At 44.2% G+C, this 19,954-nt stretch overlaps 2 protein-coding genes across 4 annotated transcripts in view; both read right to left on the minus strand.

Annotated features, from left to right (window-relative positions):
- cdpf1 (cysteine rich DPF motif domain containing 1) overlaps positions 1 to 19,704 on the minus strand; it is a 42,957-nt gene extending 23,253 nt beyond the window's left edge. For 2 of the 3 annotated variants that reach the window (XR_010037792.1, XR_010037791.1), the window contains exons 1-4: positions 19,497 to 19,704; positions 19,274 to 19,385; positions 19,002 to 19,171; positions 12,205 to 12,404 (exon numbers count right to left, since the gene is read on the minus strand). Coding sequence is in view for 1 of the 3 variants with exons in the window: in XM_063216890.1 (XP_063072960.1) it covers positions 19,037 to 19,171; positions 19,274 to 19,385; positions 19,497 to 19,609 (360 nt within the window). In the remaining 2 variants the exon portion in view is untranslated. Of the gene's footprint in view, positions 1 to 11,640; positions 12,405 to 19,001; positions 19,172 to 19,273; positions 19,386 to 19,496 lie in introns of those variants that run through there. The other variant, XM_063216890.1, reaches the window with a different exon arrangement.
- On the minus strand, positions 7,251 to 11,272 carry cdkn1ba (cyclin dependent kinase inhibitor 1Ba). Its single transcript, XM_063216889.1, has 3 exons — positions 9,943 to 11,272; positions 9,399 to 9,529; positions 7,251 to 8,634 (listed from the first exon to the last, which is right to left on the minus strand). The coding sequence occupies exons 1-2, from the start codon at positions 10,430 to 10,432 to the stop codon at positions 9,408 to 9,410; spliced, it is 612 nt and encodes a 203-aa protein (XP_063072959.1). The 5' UTR covers positions 10,433 to 11,272; the 3' UTR covers positions 7,251 to 8,634; positions 9,399 to 9,407.
- Positions 19,705 to 19,954: the final 250 nt, after the last annotated feature.

Raw genomic sequence — 19,954 nt, forward strand, 5'->3', positions numbered from 1 at the left:
CTACAGAAAAAGGGTTGGCCTACAGTTCCAGTCCCCAGAGATCAATAACTGTGATTCTCATAGCAAGTGGTTCTCTGATTCTCATCAGAATTAGAACTGATGAAGTCTCTTAGTGGAAAAGATCCGCTGCCAACAACTTAACTTTTTGGTAACACTTCACTTGGCGCCTGTGTCATACACATGATATAACAGTGTCATAACATGCATGAATTTTTTTTTTTTTTTTTAATTGACAAATTGCAACTCATTCAAAATTCTGCGGCAAGAATGCTTACAAGAACCAGAATGAAAGAGCACATCACTCCTGTCTTGGCAGACCTGCACTGGTTACCTGTCTCATACAGAATCGACTTTAAGATTCTGCTGACAGTATTTAAAGCATTAAATGGACTTGCCCCTAGTTATATCTCTGACATGCTCTCTTTTCATGCCCCTGCTCGAGCTCTCAGGTCCACTGATGCCAAGCTGCTAAGGACCCCCACCCCCCCACCCCTTATCACATCAGATCAGATGCCGGACATCTGTGTTCCAATTACATTAAGAGAAATGAAGGAAAACACTTGATGTAAGACCTTTTCATTTACCAATATTTATACTTTTGAAATGTCATTTTCTAAAACAAATCAATGCCAGCTTTGAAAGCATACATGACCTCATGATCATAAATCACAAGCTTTCAAGTCTATCAGCATTTAAATCAGCACACAACCGTAAATGATGGCGCATCTGTTGAGATATGATTGAATATTCAACCTTTGTCGGTTCAGTTCAGGCCACACTGAATATGTACTGTGTGTATTGCTTTCACCAATTTTATTTTTACCACAATGTCATTTCCCCTCCAAAAGAGGGCAGTGCAACTATCAAGTGTGTGCTCAACTGCAGGGGAAACCATGACAGCATTTAACATTAAACATTAACATGAAGTGTTGTTAGGGTTGTACATACCCATCTTTGAGATTTACAGGTCAACTTCACTTTTTTCAGACTGTCAAGTGTGAACTTCTGGTCATAGTTCTGTTTGTCTATAAGGATTTTAAAGAGCTAAACTCAACAATTAAAATAAAAAGAGGAACCTCTAAGGGTTTTGGTCAATTTCTGAATCACATGCTCAGTTATTATTTGACAGAAAGTAATTCATATTTCATAATTCATATTCATGCTTGTTTTCAGAAAACAGGAATTCAGAGGTAGAACTACATCTACTACACTTTCATCCAAAGTGACTTAGTCATTTTTTTTAAGTACAGGGTATTGGTTATAGTCCCTGAAGCAATTTGGGGTTAGGTGCCTTTATTGTGGCAGGGTCCAAACCTGCAACCCTTCTCTAATTATCAATCTAACATAATTTCCCTCAGGATTCATGAATTATAATCTGCCTCCGTAGCCTCTTAATGCAGATGGGGTCGCCTCACTACTCAACTACATCATAACAACATTGCTATGAGTAACAGATTAAGACATAGCCATTACAATTTTGGTGACAGTAAGGTTATAACATCGGTGCTGTGCTAAGGGGTTAACCATTAGGCCATGGCTGCCATATGGTGATGTTGTGATGCCCAGTATTGCTTCCAGAGGTTATTTTGAAATTCAATACAATCGTATACATAGCACATTCAAGTCCTCTCTTCATGCTGTATTGCATAGACATAAAGAGACATGAAGATTTGTTTAACCCCTTAGCGCAGAGCCTATGTTATAACCTTACACTCACCAAAATGGTCATGGTTATGTCTTAATCTATTACTTAAGGCTCTCGAAAATGTCATAGCAATGGTGTTATAATGTAGGTGAGTATTATCAGCAAATAGTGAATAGGCCTGTTGACGACTCCATCTGCATTAAGAGGCTACACAGGTTAACAAATGACAAATCCCACTACCTGGACAGTCATGTCCATGGCCATTAGGTCATCATCTTTAGATGAGCTATGGGAAGCAGACCTTAGATTGGCCTTTCATATTGGCTGTCATGAGAAACTGGCCAGCTGTAAGTCAAATAGGCTGTGACATACAGCAAAGGGAGTAACTAAGTATTGTAAGTATTGACGACATCAATATTTCCACGATATTTCCATGTGCAGATATTTGGTTGACATTTGATATGAATGATTAAGTGGAAATGACATGAGCTACACAAAAAAACGTATTATCCCTGTTGCTACATGGCTGAAGCTTGGTGCCTGTCAAATACAAAGGATGTGTGGCCCTAGGATTTGGCCCTGTGCCCAGACCAATGGCAGTTATCAAAAAGCAAAACATACTTCTGCACAAAAGAAGAAACTACTTTCGGAAGTAGAGATTAATAGGCAACCTTTCCAGAGGTCAGGACAGAGCTGAATGTAGCTGAATGTCACTGCTGCTCTTTGTCTCACAGACACACTTTGTCTCTTTGTCTCGCAGCCTCTGTCACAGCCAGAGGTGGACAACATGATACAGGAAGTTTTGCTTTCGGGCCACTAAATCAGCTGATTCTAATTAGCACAGTCCTTCCAGGTAGATGAGCTAAATAGTTTTTTTTTTAAATTAAAGGATCTTAAATTCCTCATCCTGTTTTTCTTATTGTCAATCTGAGCCTGCCTTTGCCTTAACTTGCCTTAACTTTTTTGTCAGCCTGAAAGAGTGAAAATCCTGCCAGGCTGCCACATAGCGATTTCTTCTTCTGGACAATTCGCCAAAACAGCTGATGCTCATTAAGACATCTCTTCAGCCAAGTAGGTGAGGAAATTAGTGGTTTCACCTGCGCTCAGACCTGCAGGCGGAATGAGTATGTGGCCAGACTTTCACTTTCTCAAGCTCGTTTGTACATCTGTGGAGCGCTGAGTTGCTGGCACTAACCCATACTATTCACTAACACACGCACACACATGCGCACACGTACACACACACACACACACACACACACACACACACACACACACACACACACACACACACACAGAGTCATCAACCCTCTGCGCTGAATGAAAACAAAAAAAGAAAGAAAGAAATGAAAACCATGTGATACGTCAAGGCGGTGGAGAGAAAGGGTAGAAAGACAGAAATGCTGAGGAGGCCAACACATGTTACAAACACACAAGCACTCACACCGGCAGAATGTACTCCGACTAAGAGCGGGAAAAGAAAACTCTGGCAGTCGTCCCCCCCCCCAAAAAAAGTGTGAGAAATCCCTAGGGCATAATGCTTGTTTACATTCTCCTCAGATGTTTTCTTGAGCCAAGCAGAGCGATGACTCGAGACTCAAACTGAAACCGATGCGGGTTTATAATTATTACCGTTTGGCCAAACGCGTGATTAGGTGGAAAAGGTGGAAAATAAAAAGCTTTTACTTGCCCTCGTAAAAAAACAACAACAAAAAAAACATTCAAAATAATATAAACACAAAGCAGATGGGAAGCTGCAATTTCCATCTACAGATCAACCCCCCCAGTGGAAATGCCAAATATGAAGTCATGTTAAAAATCTCTCTTGCTGAAGTATCTATTAATAGTCCCAGCTGTAAACTACGCTGATGTCACCCACCTCTTCCTCTCCCATTTGCTGCCATGCTGTAAAATGCAAGACACCTTTTTGCCTTTTGGGGATCAGGATTATTGGCCAATCACTTATTTAAAAAAAGCGTGCCTTCAGCATCATTTTACTCACATCGTCTGTGGGGGGCATTTAAGGACAGTTGTAACTTTGTAAGTACAAATTGGCATACATCCCACTGATTAGGATGTGTGCAATTAGGGAGAAAAAGCTAACTCCAAATAGATGAGGTCATTCTTGGCGAGGCGAATGTGCTTTGTTTTGAGTGATTGTGATGCTGATAATCGGAGCATGATGCTGACCTCTTTGGGGTAAGGTGCAACGTAACCGGGATGACCAGTGGCAATATACTATAACACTAATATATAACACTAGGCAGGCCTACAAATTATCAATGTTAAATAGTTACTACTATACAGGTATGTGTGAATAGAGTAGTATACATATTCACTCTTAGGCCTATAAAAATGCAGCTGTACAGCAGTTTCAGCAGAACTGCATTTGGCCTTTCATTCTAAATACAATGTCATTTTTAAATGGTGTCTTCTCACAGTTTGCAGTTCTCGTGTCCAAATAACCGCATAGACTGCACTGGGACTATAGCAATAATGCTGCAGTGAAACCAATATTTATGTACAGTTGAGGACGATATTATTAGCCCCCCTCCTGAAATTAGACATATCTCTTCATTGATCATTGAGAATGATCATTATTAATAAATGTATGTTATTCTGGAAACAAATACACCATGGAGATAGTATCCAATAAGTTAAATTTGGACTTTTCCATTTTCACAATGAGTTTAAACCAAAAAGTGCAAAAATGGCAAGGACAAAATTATTAGCCCCCTCATCATTAATAGTCAATACAGTGCCATTTATGAACAAAAATTGACACCAGGCACTTTGATTAGTTGTTAACTATGTTGGCACATGTCCTACCAGGGATTTTGGCCCATTTTTTTCATTGCAAATAGTTAAGCTGGTCCAAATTGCATGGATGTTGAGGATGGACATTCATTTTCAGCACTCTTCAAATACTATTTAAAGGATTGAGGTCTGAACCACTCCATGACCATGGTTTTAGTATCCTTGAAGAACATTTGAACTATTTTGGATGCAAGTTTTGGGTTATTATCTTATTGAAAGATCCAATGAAGATCTTAGCTCCCCTGTGAGCATATTGTTGCAAGGTCACTTTCCACATTCTATCATAATTTTCAGTTTTTTTGGTGCCGTACACCCAAACAAGGTTTCCTGTGGCTGAGGCTGCCACAGAATGATGCATCCACCACCATGTTTAATTGTGGAAACCATCTTATAACGATTCAAGGCCTATCCCTTTCTTCACCTGACAGAAGCAGAATCCATGCATCAAAGCAGGTGCAATTGAATATCATCAGATGAAAGCAGAGACGTTCAAAACTCATTTTTGACTTTCAAATGTTCACAGGCAAAGCTCAATAACACTCTGATATGCACTACCTTTAGTAAAGGGGTTCTTCTGTGATGATGGCCCGAAAGCCCAATATGATGACAAGCCCTAACAACTGTCTTTCTTGGGGGGGGGGGGAAACCTCCAGGTGAGGCCAGGTCAATAACAATCATCTAGGCAGGTGTCCAATACTTCTTTGGTCTAATGAGGCTAAGCAGTTTCCACAGTTACACGTAGTGGTGGGGCATCAAGTTTAGTCTGTTATTCAGCCTCAGACACAGGGAGTCTGGGTCTGAATCTGGATTGCTGGGTCTTCCAACAACATTGTAACCCAAAGCATACATTTAGATTAGTTCAGAGGTTCTTCGGGGACACTAAAACCATGATATTGGAATCACCCGCTCATAGTCCAGTCCTCAATCCCACTGAGAGTCTGTGGTTAATGTCTATGCTCAGCATCCATGCGATTTGGACCAGCTAGAACACTTTGCAGTGAAGAAATGGACCAAAATCCCTAGTGGGGCATGTGCCAACCTAGGTAGCAACTTATCAGAGCCTGTTGTCAGTTTTGGTTCATAAATGGCGCCATATTGACTATTAATGATCAGGGGGCTAATAATTCTGTCCTTGTCATTTTTGCCCTTTTTTGTTTAAACTCATCGTAACAATAGAAAAATCCAAATTCAACTAATTGAACATTATCTCCATCAGTGTATTTGTTTCCAGAATAACATAAACGGTTAATAATGGTCATTCTTACTGAGAAATCAAGAGAAATGTCTAATTTCAGGAGGGGGGCTAATAATATCGTCCTCAACTGTATAGGGCAATGACAGGAGTTTCAGCCATACAGCACTTGAAATGTGCTCTATTCTTATTAGAAATGAATCCATGCTTTTATTACCTGTAGAGTTGTCTATTGCAATAACCTAAGGATACGACTTCCCCAAAAGTCACTCAGGCAGGTGCAACTAATCCCAAATACTGCTGCTAGAAATCGAACCAAAACAAAGATCATATCACTCCAGTACTTAGGTCATTACATTGGCTTCAGTGAGATTTAGAAGTGAGCTTATAAATCCTCTGATAGTCTATAGATCACTAAAATTTGGCCAATACCCTAAATATATTGTAGATATGCTAGAGTGATATCATCCCAGTAGATGCCGATTCTCCTCTACTGGCTGTGTCTATGGCTAAAATCCAGATAGGGTGAAATGGCATAGTCATTATGCTGCCAAGTGCTGGAACCCGCTTCCTCTCCAAATTTGATCTGCCAAAAGTATTGTGTTTTAAAAAGAAATGTTCTCTTCTCTCTCTAGCACTTTGACTGAGAAGGTAATGTGCTATACAAATCCCATTCATATTGCTACATCAGATAGTTTAGATTTAATAGCCAACAAAATAGCCCAACTTATTTGAACAAAGCTATGGCATCACCAAATCTAAGTAGCATAAGTTTAAAAAAACAAATAAAAAAAATGCCAGGTTAACATTTCCAGCTGCAGAAATAATGTCATTTTAGCGCCCCTCTCGTCAACCAGCGCCATTGCTTTAAAAAAAAAAAAAGAAAGAAAGAAAAGAAAGAAAAAGAAAAGAAAAAAGAAAGAAAAAAATAGCCAATGGATGTTCTTCAGGGTTGCGCCAAAGGAAAGAACACCCTGTACCGTAAGAACGGAGTCAGCGCACTTTAAAAGCAGAGGGCAATCTCAGTGGCTGCGATAAAGTGGTGCGCTTTTGTTGATTGTGACCTGATTGGACAAGCCAAACGTCCATATTTCTGCCTTTTTTTCAGGCCATGTCATTATAGAACTAGTCTTCGGGGAAAAATGTTTTGAAGGAATGGCTGGTCGAAAAAGAGCGCATAGCCTATGGAAGTTGCCTCTATCAAAGCTGAGAACTTTCAAGTCTGAAAACAAATGTCGCTGTTTACAACTTAGTCCAAGTAGCCTATTCGAACGGCGCCGTGCATTTGAGATAAACAACAGTAAGTCAACGCGCTTTTCTACTGACAATTGCCTGTTTTTCACTGACTATCAAAGCTCTACGACCTAACTGACGGAATTCATGTGGACATTAAGCGCCCATACAGTGCGACCGTTCACACACCGAGTCTTCAGGAGGATGTGTGGTTGATGGTGCATAAGTATACAATGTAACACTCCCTCTGCTGCTTGCAGTGCTGCATCCAGCATCCCTTTCCTCATCTGGAAGTCTGCCACAGCTGTGTCGTGCTTAACAAGCCCACAACAAAATCATTCAAAACACTTTACAACAACACAATTATAAGATATTGATACTCTTTTAATGTGCATTTCCAACCATGCAGTACAAAACAAAATCCACATTTTAAAAGTAGGCTCAGTTTGCAAATTTGCACAATTTATTATTACTTGTTTCCTCTAAAATCTGAGAATTATGAAGTCATATATATATATATATAAAAATGCACAAATGCCACTTTGGATAATCATAGACCACATAAGCCTAATATAAATAAGTCAGTATAGTTTCCTCAGTGTTCTCTTACACAATGACAATATATACAAACTTCAAAAGACCAAAGTTGTACACAAACAAAAGCAGTGTAACGTCTTCCCTCCCCTATCTGATCATATAGTGCCATGACCTCAACAATGTGATAGTCATGACACATCTTTGTAATAAAAAGAAAATGTGGTTTAAATGTTCAACCCAGTGTTAAAGTCCAATATGATTAATGCATGAAATGATTTTTTTAAAACTTTGAGTATACACTTAAGTTATACGGTAAGTGCTCAGTAGGATGTTGTGTTTTGTCTTCTACAGAAAAAAATACTATGATAAAATAACTGGCACAACATCATTTTAGTGGGATATCCCAGTGATACTAGCTACAGCTATATTCTATTAGTTATACCATAGAATACAACACTATCCACATGACCCGACCCCCCCATATCCCAGGAGTTGAAGCTTTGGCAGAACGTCATTTGCTCACAGTCATTTAAACCCAAGATAGAAGTCCTCTTGCCGCCAACCATTATTTATATGTAAACTATTTCCTTTCTTATTTTAGCTATAGGCAATGTAACTTGGAGGGTTATGAATCCTAAAGCCGTACTACTTTATGACCCATTAAAATCATAAAACAAATGAAAATCTCATTTTTTTAAACACTGCGCTCAACTCACTCATGAAATAGGCACTTTTGACTTAGACATATTTAAACCCTGATGTCAACGTCTAACTAATGATTATACCTGAACAGGACAACCCTCCTTTGGAAGGAAAAAAACAGCAATTTGGGGAGATTTTTTTTCTTTAAACTACACTGCAATTCTTCAAGTCACACAGACTGTAATAATAAAAAAAGACTTTATAATATTACAATTACACAATATAACATTTGCATGTGCTACATATAAAAAAAGACATGTTTTCATACATATAGGTAGTAAAAAATGAGCAATAGAAGGACAAAAATCCAATTGCACACTGCTACATTGTTTGCTTTTGAGGCAAATGTATTCCTTTGAGTGCTAAAAACTTTAGTGTAAAGAAATCAGTGCTTAAACAGGGCGCCCTGTCCTCAGGTTGGCCCCTTGAGTCCTTTCCCACTGCAGTTCCTCATTGCTTTATCAAGCACCAAAAAGTGTTCCATGGGAAAAGGTAGACCTCATTACTTCTGTGAGGGGAAATACAAAATAAAGAAGGACAGTGTCAGCATCAGTCAAGGTATAAGCATCCCCCCAAACAATGAATTATCATGATGCAAGCAATCCTTTAGCCTGCCTATAAGATACCAACAGTGAACCAAAGCAGTTATATACATTGAAACAATAGTCAGTCACATTGGCAAACAAATGACATCCAATTTGGAACCAGCAGGACTTTCCATGTTTATGTAAACCAATGTGAGGTTGGCAGGTTACTCTGCAGGTGTCACAACCCTTTGGAAAAATGTTTTAAAGCAGAATGGCAATATTTTCATGTCCAGATTATTGCATAGTGCAGTATTTTTTAAAGTTTGCAGTATTTCATGTCCAAAATCCTGCACTCACTACCCAATACTACAGTAATAGTGCAATGAACATGTCAATGTCAATGTTTAAAAAAAAAAAAAAAATTATATATATATATATATATATATATATATATATATATATATATATATATATATATGCTGCACAACAGCTTTTTCATAAGGGAAGAATTCACAATAGAAATCCATTATTAACTTGGCCATAGCAGCATCTAATCATGCGTTCAGTCAGGGCTTACGCTTAACCTGTAAACATCTGCCCTCTTCATGGTTTTAGCTGGCGATCACCAGCCTTGCTTTCTAGATTATTTGTAACAACATAGCATTGCAAATAGTAACGTCTTCAAAAGCCCACGCTATATGCTATAGTATGACAATGTGACAATGACAACTGAGAAAATACTTGCCTTTGAAAACTAACGTTTGTGATTATGTCCTGGACCAGATTTGCTGGGTGTCTGTTCTAAGAGCGTCGTGTCTCGACTTCGACAGACTTCACCTGAACTTGTGTTGGGTCTTTTACTCAGGCGGGGAGACTCTGCGTGAGATGGAGAGAAAAAAATGAAAATACCCGAGTCAAACAGCTACCCAAGTGCCACATATTTAAAATCTCCGAGCAAATTAAAAGAAAGTAAAGTGCGATTGTTCCCCTCGAGTAGCCTAGAGTGATGCTTTTTAAACAGTACACCGACTTCGGTTGTGTTGTTCCTCACAGAGTTTTACTTTAAAAGTTAAATGCGTTTTGTACGCATAAACAACTGCAGGAGTGGGTGCATCATTCTAATAATGACTGTATTGTAATCATTTTACGCACGCCATCAAATGGATGCTTGCTTCCTCAATAACAATGCCTTGGCTGAACTGAGAGTAATGGTACGCAGCATTTGTCACACAAACAACTGCAGTGTGCAGCTTGTCCATTGCATGCAAAGAATGGCTAGTCTACCCTACCTTGACTTGCATGTCGTTTCCGTGAAGGATTACAAAGCTCTGAAATGTCTTGTTGGCTCCGGCCAGCGTCAGTGTCCGCGGAGCGCCCTCCACCACTTGCACACGGTGGAGCGGCATACATGGTGTGTAAATCGTGATTCCCGTTAAGATCCACACCGTTGGGGGAATCTGCGCGTATACGAGGTGGTCTGGTGTAAAATTCGGGGACAGCTCTGCCGTCCACTTCTCTCCACTCGAACTTGCCATCCGAAAGAGGTGCGTTCTGAGCGAAATCGAAATTCCACGTCTCGGTGGATGCTCTTGTCATCTCCTGCATTTTCTTTTTACAATCCTTGTTAAACTCGTCGTGATCAACAGGTCCGAAAAGGTTTCTGCAGACGGGGGCCTTGGTATGATCAGTCGACCTGGAATCCACCCTTTCAAGCGTTGGACTTCCATTAGAAATACGAACATTTGACATTTTCCACATGTAAAAAACGTCGACGCACATAAACCAACAATGTCTGATATCACCAACAATTGTTGCAATAACCGTTCAAAGCCCACACTATGGTCACTGCGTGCATGGCCAAGAAAATGTGCGGTACTGGCAAACTACCTCCAGACTGGCAATGCGAGCAGTAGGTTCGCCGCTGAGCTTAAAAACAAAGTGCAGCTGAGCAGGGCTGTCCTGTCAGTTCGGTTGCGTAGTAAGAGCTAAGAAAAACAGGCAAGTCATCTGAGTGGCCAATATGGCGATGAAGAGAAGGCCGACCGAGAAAAACAGACTAACAGAAAAAAAGCTTTTAAAAAACAGAACGATTGTCATTGGATAAGAAAACGGTCACCGCCCATTTTTGTCTTTACGGCGAACATGAACACAACCACTAAACTTTGGTGACTTCGCTCTGTTCTGGCTGCTAGCAGTAGATTTGATCTCTTACTGCAGAGCATGGATTGTTTTCCACTGATTAATAACGCAATAAACCGGTCAGGTGAAAAAAAAACAATACCACGGTGTTACTTTCACCAGCACATATCCCGCGCGTAATGGTCCGCAAATTCACCTTAGAACATCTCTTCAAGCAGGCGGTCATTTGAAATACAAAGTATCCACTTCTCTGGCGGATGAAAGCGTCGTAGCCAATGCGTAGCCACCTATGCGTATTTTTCACTCACAGAGCTTCCTCTTCGGGAACGTAATTCCTCTCACAATAAGGAGACATCAACAGCACTAGTACAGACAAGGCTACTGACCAAAAAGAGTTGACATTTTCACCGTTTCACATGCATTTCACCAACCCAGTGTTGAGGATGAATTAATAACCCTGACGAGTTTGGTATTTTTACAATATTTTTTTTACACTTTAATTCACCCAGCTGTAGTTGTTCATCTACTTCTTGCAAGTTACCAGACAATAAACAAATACGTTAGTTCACAGCTTTGCTATTTTGCGTAATGGCTTTCGCAAACGGGATAACTTTGTATTAATAACCAGTTTTGTTTTTACTTTGTGGTACAGTGGCGGCAGTCCGATCAAAATGTGGCACCATCGACTCTGCAAACAGAAAACAAGCTCCACTGCCACCCAGTGGAGGAATACATACATTTACTCGTTTTACACCCAAATGAAGCTCTGACTGCTGAACAAGCAACAAGCTCTGAATGCTGAACAAGCAACGAGCTAGAAATGAATTAAGAACCCAGGGCGCAGCGTCAAGGGTTGCACGCATTAGTATGCATTTTATAACTTACAAAAACATCTCGATTCCCAAGACCTTCGTCAGAATCTTAGGCCTACACAAAAACAAAAATCCTCAAATCAACCATATTATTATTGACTTGGACTGAGCAGGACCAGACTTGTCTTTCAACAAATGTACTTAGGTTCCTCTGCCTAATTCGCTTATCATTATAATGTGACATAAAGTATACATACAGTGTATCCTTACAAGTGTTTGAAAAAGACATTCAATATCTCTACAATAATGTGTTGAAGTCCAATTGTGCATCATTCATTTCACTGAAATGGCAGAAATAGTATTTTGCAACCCAAATTCAGATTCCAGTCCGAATTTCATTAATTATAAGGACATATTCCAGATAAAAGTTACACCAACAAGGTTGCATTATGTGAAAGCAACAGCTTGGAAGCATAATAATTTTGAAAAGCCTCCCACAAAAGGCACCCAAAGATTTCCGTGCTTTCATCAAAAGAAAAGGTCCCCATACACTTCCCAGAGTTGTCCCATTTGATAAGTTACGGTTCTTGTAGAAGTCACCTCTCTTCTTCAGTGGTCAAGTTGGAAGATGACCTCCATGCCAACAGCGACGTCATGAGTCCTTGAGTGCAGCTGAATGTACAGATGGCCCACGTCCAGTGCCATATGATGGTTGTGTGCACTGGGCACATCAAGAGCCTTCCTGATGCAGAGTAGAGCGATCACTATTCCGGGCATGCAGCTTGCTCATATCCTGCGACCTGTGCAGTCAGGAAGAGAGGCAAAATTAGCGTTAGCTTTTTTTTGGACATCATTATGTGATTTTGCAACTAACCCAAGTACTATAAGACCTAATTTCCATGTAACATTATTTTCAGTAATGAATAACTTTTTTCAGATGGGCAATCTTTCGAACTTCGATGCTAAGGTCACGGTTGAGTCAAACAATAATGGAAAACTTTCTTTGAGTTAAGCGATTTAAGGCGCTTTCTTGGGTTGAGAATTGATAAGTAGCCTTCTACATGATGATGCCAACTGTAAAAAGGGGAAAAAAGAGATTACTGATGAAGTGTAATGATAAAAATGTTGCCAGGATAATGCAACTGCATGGGCAGTTGGCTCTTGAGCTGCCCATAATATATTTCTGCAGATGAAATAGACACTTTGGCAGAAGAGCAACTAATACATTATTATTGAAAATACAGGCTGGTGTTCTACCTGCTGAGCATTGCTGCCTGACGCACCTCCTCCAGTGCCTTTATGCAAGTGTGCCTTGTACACCCCTGGGCTTGGGCGGGTCATCAGCTGGGGACCACCAGTCATTGATGTTTCGCTCCTTTAACCCCAGGACATCGACTGGTGGCGGAGCGATGGCAGGGATCTCTCCCTGCCAACCCCTGCTGATGCCCTAGGTGTTAGACCCCCACCCCTTGTCTCTCCTCCTTAGCCACAGCCAGAAGCTACCCTTCTCTGCTTCTTCCGCCAATTCCCTGATCGCCTTGTGCCGTCCCGCTCCAGAGCATCCGAGGTCACGGAGCAGGCGAATCAGTGAGGACCCGACAAATCCCCTGCAGCCCACCTCAACGGGGAGCGTGATGGCTTTCAAGCCAGCCTCTCTGCATTCTGCTACCAGATCTGAGTACTTGGCGCGCTTGCGCTCATTCGCAGCCTCCATGCCCTGCTCCCATGGGACGGTGAGCTCCACCAGCAGGATGGTCTTGCGTGGGACTGACCACAGGATCAGGTCTGGCCGAAGAGAAGTCTCCACAATCTCTCTGGGAAACTGGAGTTGTCTGCCCAGGTCGACCCTCATGTTCCACTCACTGCCAGGTGAGAGGAACCTTGATGGCAATATGCGGTGGGCAGGTTTGGGGTTGTCCCCAGCTCTTGCAAAGAGGATAGGCAGCCTCACTGGTGTAGGAGGTCTGCTGTTAGCCTCCTGTCTGCACGCCTCTGTCACCTCTGCCAGCTTCCTCAACACCAAATCATACCTCCACCTATACCGGCCTTGGGCAAGTGCAACCTTGCAGCCAGAGAGGATGTGCTGGAGGCTTGCATTGGTGGAATTACAAAGAGAACAGCTCTCCTCGTTGTCAAACCATTGGTGGAGGTTTCGTGGGCAAGGCAGGGTGTCGTAGGTGGCTCTGATCAAAAAGCTGAGCCTGGCTTGGGGGATTTTCCATAGCTCAGACCATGTCATGGGCCTGTCTGAGACGCCTTCCCATGACAACCAGGCTCCCTGCCGGCTCTGCGACACAGCCTTGACGTGCAGACGGTCTTTCTCTGCCCTGTCCACTTCTGCCACCACCATGGCTCTCCGCTGTTCCTTTGAGGCTTTCGACCAGAAGAGGGTAGTCTCGCCTTTTCCCAGCCCCGCAAGCCCCATCCTGGACTCTGCCCATCACCTCGCGATGTTTCAGCCTGCGGACTGCCAGGTCCACCTCCTCCTGGGCTTTCCACTTCCTCCCTGTTCGTACCTGGGAGCCAGCTGCTCTCACCAGTTGGTCAGTGGACTCCCTCAGCTCCAGTACCAGTCGGGCCTTCTCTTGCCTGTATCCCTGGCTGATGGATCGCAGTGGCAACTGCAGCATGTTCCTGCCAAACAGCCCTACGTCTGACAGGCATCTTGGCAGGCCCAGCCACTTCTTGATGTACGAGTTGGCCAGCTTGTCCATCTTGTCTGCCACTGAAGACGGGACCTCACACATCTTCAGAGGCCACATCACCCTAGGGTAGAGTATGAACTGATAGCTCCACACTCTATACTTCCCCGGGAGCTGGCTCTTGTTGATTCCTGGCCAAGCCGTCTGCGAGCTGTTTGCGAACCGCCTGCCGACCCTGCCTGTCAGAGAGGTCTGCTGTGTAGGTCCGTCCCAGGCTACGGACCGGTTTGGTTCGCTAGCAAAGGGATGGCCTCACCGCCTGCGACAAAGATGGTTGTGGTCGCTTCTGACACCTTTCTTCAGGGACAGACTGCGGGATTTGGCAGGTTTGATCTTCATTCTTGCCCAACTTAGGAGTTCGTCAACCCTCTTCAGCAACCTCGCTGTACATGCAGCTGTCTGGAGAATGGTGGTAATGTCAATCCATGTAGCCTCGGACAGGTGGGAGCCTTTGGCCTGTCGGTAGCTTCACTCCTCCTGCCATTGTCCTTGCCCCTATGAGGATGATCTAAAAGGCTGCGACGAACAGGATGGGGAAGATGGAACACCACATGGCAATGCCAACCTCCTGCCGTTGCCAGCCTGTTGTGAAGTCCTGGTGGGTGCAGCACATCTGGAGGTCCGCGAAGTACCTGGCCACCAGGGCGCGAATGCAGACAGGGATGTAGAAGAAGTTCAGCGCGTAGTCGATGAGCTGGTGGGGGACAGAGCCATATGCGTTGGCAAGGTCCAACCATACCACATGCAGGTCTTTTCGCTCTCTCTTCGCTCTCTGGATCTGCTCCCATATGACTGCTGAGTGTTCCACACACCCTGGGAAGCCTGGTACTCCAGCCTTCTGGCAGCTGGTGTCTATGTACCTGTTGGTCATGAGGTAGCTGGTCAGCCTCTTGGCCAGGATGGAGAAAAAGATCTTCCCTTCGACATTCAGGAGCGCAATGCTCCTGAACTGGCTGATGGTGGAGGAGTCTGCCTCTTTTGGAATGAAGACCGTGACTGCTCTTTGCCACTCTGAAGGGATGAGCTGGTTCTTCCACGCTACTCTCAGGAGCCTCCATAGATGTTTCCGGACTCCTGGGCAGTACTTGTAGAGCTTGTATGGTATCCCGTTCGGGGCCTGGGCTGAGGCCGCTCTGGCTTTGTGCACAACTCTTCTACCTCGCTGAGCTTGGGGAGAGCAGCGTCGAAGAGGTAGGATGGAGCCTCTGGGCGAGAAAAATAGCCTGGTGGTCCTAGCGGAGTTTGTTTTGCTGGCTTGCTGTAGTGTTCCTTGAAGTGACTTTCCAGCTCAGGTTGAGTAATCTCCAGCTTTCCGCTCCTCTTCTCTTCTCTTCCAGCATCTGCCTTGCATGCCTAAAAGGATTCCTGAAGAAACTGCTCCTCTCCTTCTCCTTCCGGCGTCTGCGCCTGCGGATGCGCTCTGCCCTCCTTAGGCTGCTAAGGCTGTTTCTCACCTCCTCCCACAGTGACTTCAGGCCCTCCTTCTCCTCTGCCTTAGCCTTTCTCCACTGCTTTCGTAGGTGGTGCCGCCTCATCACCAGTAGCTCAATCTCCCTCTCTCTCCCCTTTCTGCTTTGGCTGTACGCTCTGCTTTCCAACTGCTGCCCCAAACCTACTCCTGCACTCCTCGTAGAGAACCTCTCCAATGTTGTTCAGCCTTGTTTTCGACCTAGCCACGCAAAGAGTGCTGTAGTATGACGCTGAGGTCCTTATCCAGCTGCTGCCAGACTGCTGTTTCACCTGATTTTGGTCATTTGACAGGCTGTCTCCGCCCCGGTTCACTCATCTTTGCCCTCTGCCGTGGATCTTGGATGTTGGGGTTTGGTGGTGTTCTGGGTTCTGCTGGAGTTGTAGGGGTGCTCTCGCCGTTGCCACCCTCAGAGGGAATGGGGTCCACCAAGGGCTCTCTTGACCTTGCTTCCCGCCCGCCATCCACGACGTTGGTACCCTCAGCACTATGGTTAGCGACCTGGCTTTGGGTTCCATTTGTCTGACCTGCTGTTGCAGCGCAATGTTGCTTCTGGCCTCCTGCTTCACATCCTTTCTTCCCCTGGTGGATCCTTAGACCTCTGAATGTGGTCAACTTCTCCCCAGCCGCACCTGCATCTTCTCATAATCCTTGCATCGTTGTCTGTGTTCGTTCCGGTCATTACCAAGTGGTCCGTCTGGTTTGGCCCTTCTTCCACCCCGCCTCTCGGAGGGCCTTCGGGTTGTTTTCTTTTTCTTGACTTCGTAGTTGGTTTGGGTGTCCCTTGGGACTGGTGGGTAAGGTAACTAGCCTGCCACCCCCGGTGCAGACTTTCCTGCGGTCATCCAGTCTTTCCTGGCTGTCCTCCAGTCTTTCCTGGACGCCAACTGTCCTTTCACAGTGGTCACTGGATGCCTCCAGGTTGAGAATTGAAAATACAGGCTGGTGTTCTACCTGCTGAGCATTGCTGCCTGACGCACCTCCTCCAGTGCCTGGGCTTGGGCGGGTCATCAGCTGGGGACCACCAGTCATTGATGTTTCGCTCCTTTAACCCCAGGACATCGACTGGTGGCGGAGCGATGGCAGGGATCTCTCCCTGCCAACCCCTGCTGATGCCCTAGGTGTTAGACCCCCACCCCTTGTCTCTCCTCCTTAGCCACAGCCAGAAGCTACCCTTCTCTGCTTCTGCCAATTCCCTGATTGCTTTGCGACGTCCAGCTCCAGAGCATCCAAGGTCACGGAGTAGGCGAATCAGTGAGGGCCCGGCAAATATGCTACAGCACACCTCAATGGGGCACGTGATGGCTTTCCAGTCAGCCTCTCTGCACTCGGCTGCCAGGTCTGAGTACTTGGAGCGCTTGCGCTCATTTGCAGCCTCCATGCCCTGCTCCCATGGGACGGTGAGCTCCACCAGCAGGATGGTCTTGCGTGGGACTGACCACAGGATCAGGTCTGGCCGAAGAGAAGTCTCCACAATCTCTCTGGGAAACTGGAGTTGTCTGCCCAGGTCGACCCTCATGTTCCACTCACTGCCAGGTGAGAGGAAACTTGATGTTACCGTGCGGTGGACAGGTTTGGGGTTGTCCCCGGCTTGCAAAGAGGATGGGCAGTCTCACTGGTGTAGGAGGTCTGCTGTTAGCCTCCTGTCTGCACGCCTCTGTCACCTCTGCCAGCTTCCTCAACACCAGATCATGTCTCCACCTATACCGGCCTTGGGCAAGTGCGACCTTGCAGCCAGAGAGGATGTGCTGGAGGCTCGCGTTGATGGAATTACAAAGAGAACAGCTCTCCTCGTTGCCAAACCATTGGTGGAGGTTTCGTGGGCAAGGCAGGGTGTCGTAGGTGGCTCTGATCAAAAAGCTGAGCCTGGCTTGGGGGATCTTCCATAGCTCAGACCATGTCATGGGCCTGTCTGAGACACCTTCCCATGACAACCAGGCTCCCTGTCGGCTCTGCGACACTGTACTGCCTCTTGGGGATCATCGGTTGACCATTAAAACAAGAATGTTTTCAGAAGATAGAAAACAACACACAGACGTTAACCCTATGCACCAGCTGTACATTTTTTTATACCGGTGCTATGCACCCGTCTCTACTTTCTGAGGGATGCGGGTGTAACGGAGGCTAACTAGCAGAGTTGGCATGGAACGTTAGTAAACCTCCCTCCCAAAGCCTCATACAGTGTCAATGCCATTGGGATAGGGGACTGGTCCTTTAGTCCAGTGGTATCGTACTGTGCCTCCCATTGCAGTTGACGAGGTGACAGGTTCGCGTCCCCGAGGGGGACGGACTATGCAAGAAGACCTCCATCACACGGGGCCCCCGCATCCCTCAGAATCTCTTTTATACTCTTCCATTGACCTGAGTGGCCCTGTCCTGCCATAATAATAAAAAAAATATATAAAATAATAATAAACTACTACCAAGTCTTGGTAGTGTGCTTATGTTATGTTAATGTTATGTGATACAACGTACATGCAGGCCCTATACTAACGTGCAAATTGTGCCAAACACTACGTGTTGCCATCCCTTGCCAACTCTTCAACACTATTCACCCTTATGACTGATCTGATATGATGACAAATGTGTTACCAACCAAATATAAATGTGATTATTACAATACATTTAGTTGACGCTTTCTGTCCAAAGCGACTTACAGTTATTTAGATACAGGACATTGGTTACAGTCCCTGGAGCAATGTGGGGCAAGGTGCCTTGCTCAAGGGCACTTCAGCAAGAGGTGGAGGTGTTGGGAGGACTGGTAAGGGTGGGCTCGGAACCTACAACCCTCTGATCTTACAGGGACACTGTGTGAGATTTTTAGTTGTTTATTTCCAGTATTCATGCTGCCCATTCACTAATGTTACATTTTTTCATGAATACTTACCACCACCATCAAATTCTAAGTATTCATTATGACTAGAAAAATTGCACTTTTCATACATGAAAAGGGGGATCTTCTCCATGGTCCGCCATTTTGAATTTCCAAAAATAGCTATTTTTAGCTGCAAAAATGACTCTACTTGGACCATACTAGAAAATATTTGTTTTTTACTTAGTAAACTGTAAAGATCAAATTTGGCAATAGGCAGCCCAGTTTCAATGAGCAGCATAGTTCCCTTTTTTTACCATTTCCTGCACAGTGTCCCTTTAAGTCCACCTCCCTCACTACACGGCTGAGATATTTTAAGATGTCAACTTAAATGAGAAGATATATGAAATTGTACCTTTGGGTAGGGTGGTGGTGGTGGGTCATCATTCATCACCGCTTGGCCGAGTCTGTGTGTGATGGTGGTTTCTTTTTCGCCAGTTCTGTTTGAATCTGTTGGGGAAACTGGTCCAGGTGTTCCCTCACACAAGGCAGACAAAATCGTTTAGTGTAGAACAGACTGCATTCCTGAAACAACACACACAGTATATGCTATGTTAAACATGGAAAGCAGGCTATGAAAGGATATTCATGCAAATCTCGTAAATAAATAAAAACGTGTAGGCCTACCGTTCCAACGCAAACAGGTTTCTGGCACACAGTGCAACAAGAGCCCAAGACGATGAATTTTTCTCTGTCGGGGCTGAAAGGATCCTTTAACACAAATGATTCTTCCAACAGCCTAGAATTGATATAATCACAAAACATATTGTTAAGTTGACTTGAGAGCCGACACATACGAAAACACTCTCAATGCATACAGCACGTAAGTTACACGTGTAAAGGCGCTTACACTATGGCTCTAGTGTTTGGAGGTTTTTGACCGAAGTATGAGAACGGCGTTGTCAAGCCACACAGTTCACAAATAAATGTCCCACGAACGGCTCCTCCGGTGATTGCCTCCATTTTAAAACGCAAATCCAGGCCAGGGAAACAGAAGTAGAACTACAATTAAATGAAATTCACACAGTCTTCGGTTACCCCACAAACATGAACCATGAACGCACCTGGCGCAATGTTTTGCATTTCAACTTTTCAGTTCAACTGCACATGCGCACGGTCAAGCACTATGGCAAGCCTGAAAGGCCAAACTTCTCTATTTTGGGCGTTGCTAACCCAAACAATAACCCTGAAAATCACTGATGTTAGGCCTATGTCTACAGTACCATCAGTTGAAATCCTCAATTCACGTTTTTTTTTAGCTGGGTTAGCCCAAAATATGTAAAATTAACAATTCAATTATTGGAATTG

The sequence above is a fragment of the Engraulis encrasicolus genome, chromosome 15 (assembly GCF_034702125.1).
Source record: "Engraulis encrasicolus isolate BLACKSEA-1 chromosome 15, IST_EnEncr_1.0, whole genome shotgun sequence".
Taxonomy (NCBI): domain Eukaryota; kingdom Metazoa; phylum Chordata; class Actinopteri; order Clupeiformes; family Engraulidae; genus Engraulis; species Engraulis encrasicolus.

Excerpts from the sequence above, each read along its gene's own strand:
- cdkn1ba (XM_063216889.1), bottom strand. The coding sequence starts at position 10,432 with ATGTGCGTCGACGTTTTTTACATGTGGAAAATGTCAAATGTTCGTATT. Across the intron at positions 9,530-9,942 it reads GAAACGACATGCAAGTCAAG|AGTCTCCCCGCCTGAGTAAA; the intron begins GTAGGGTAGACT and ends CATCTCACGCAG.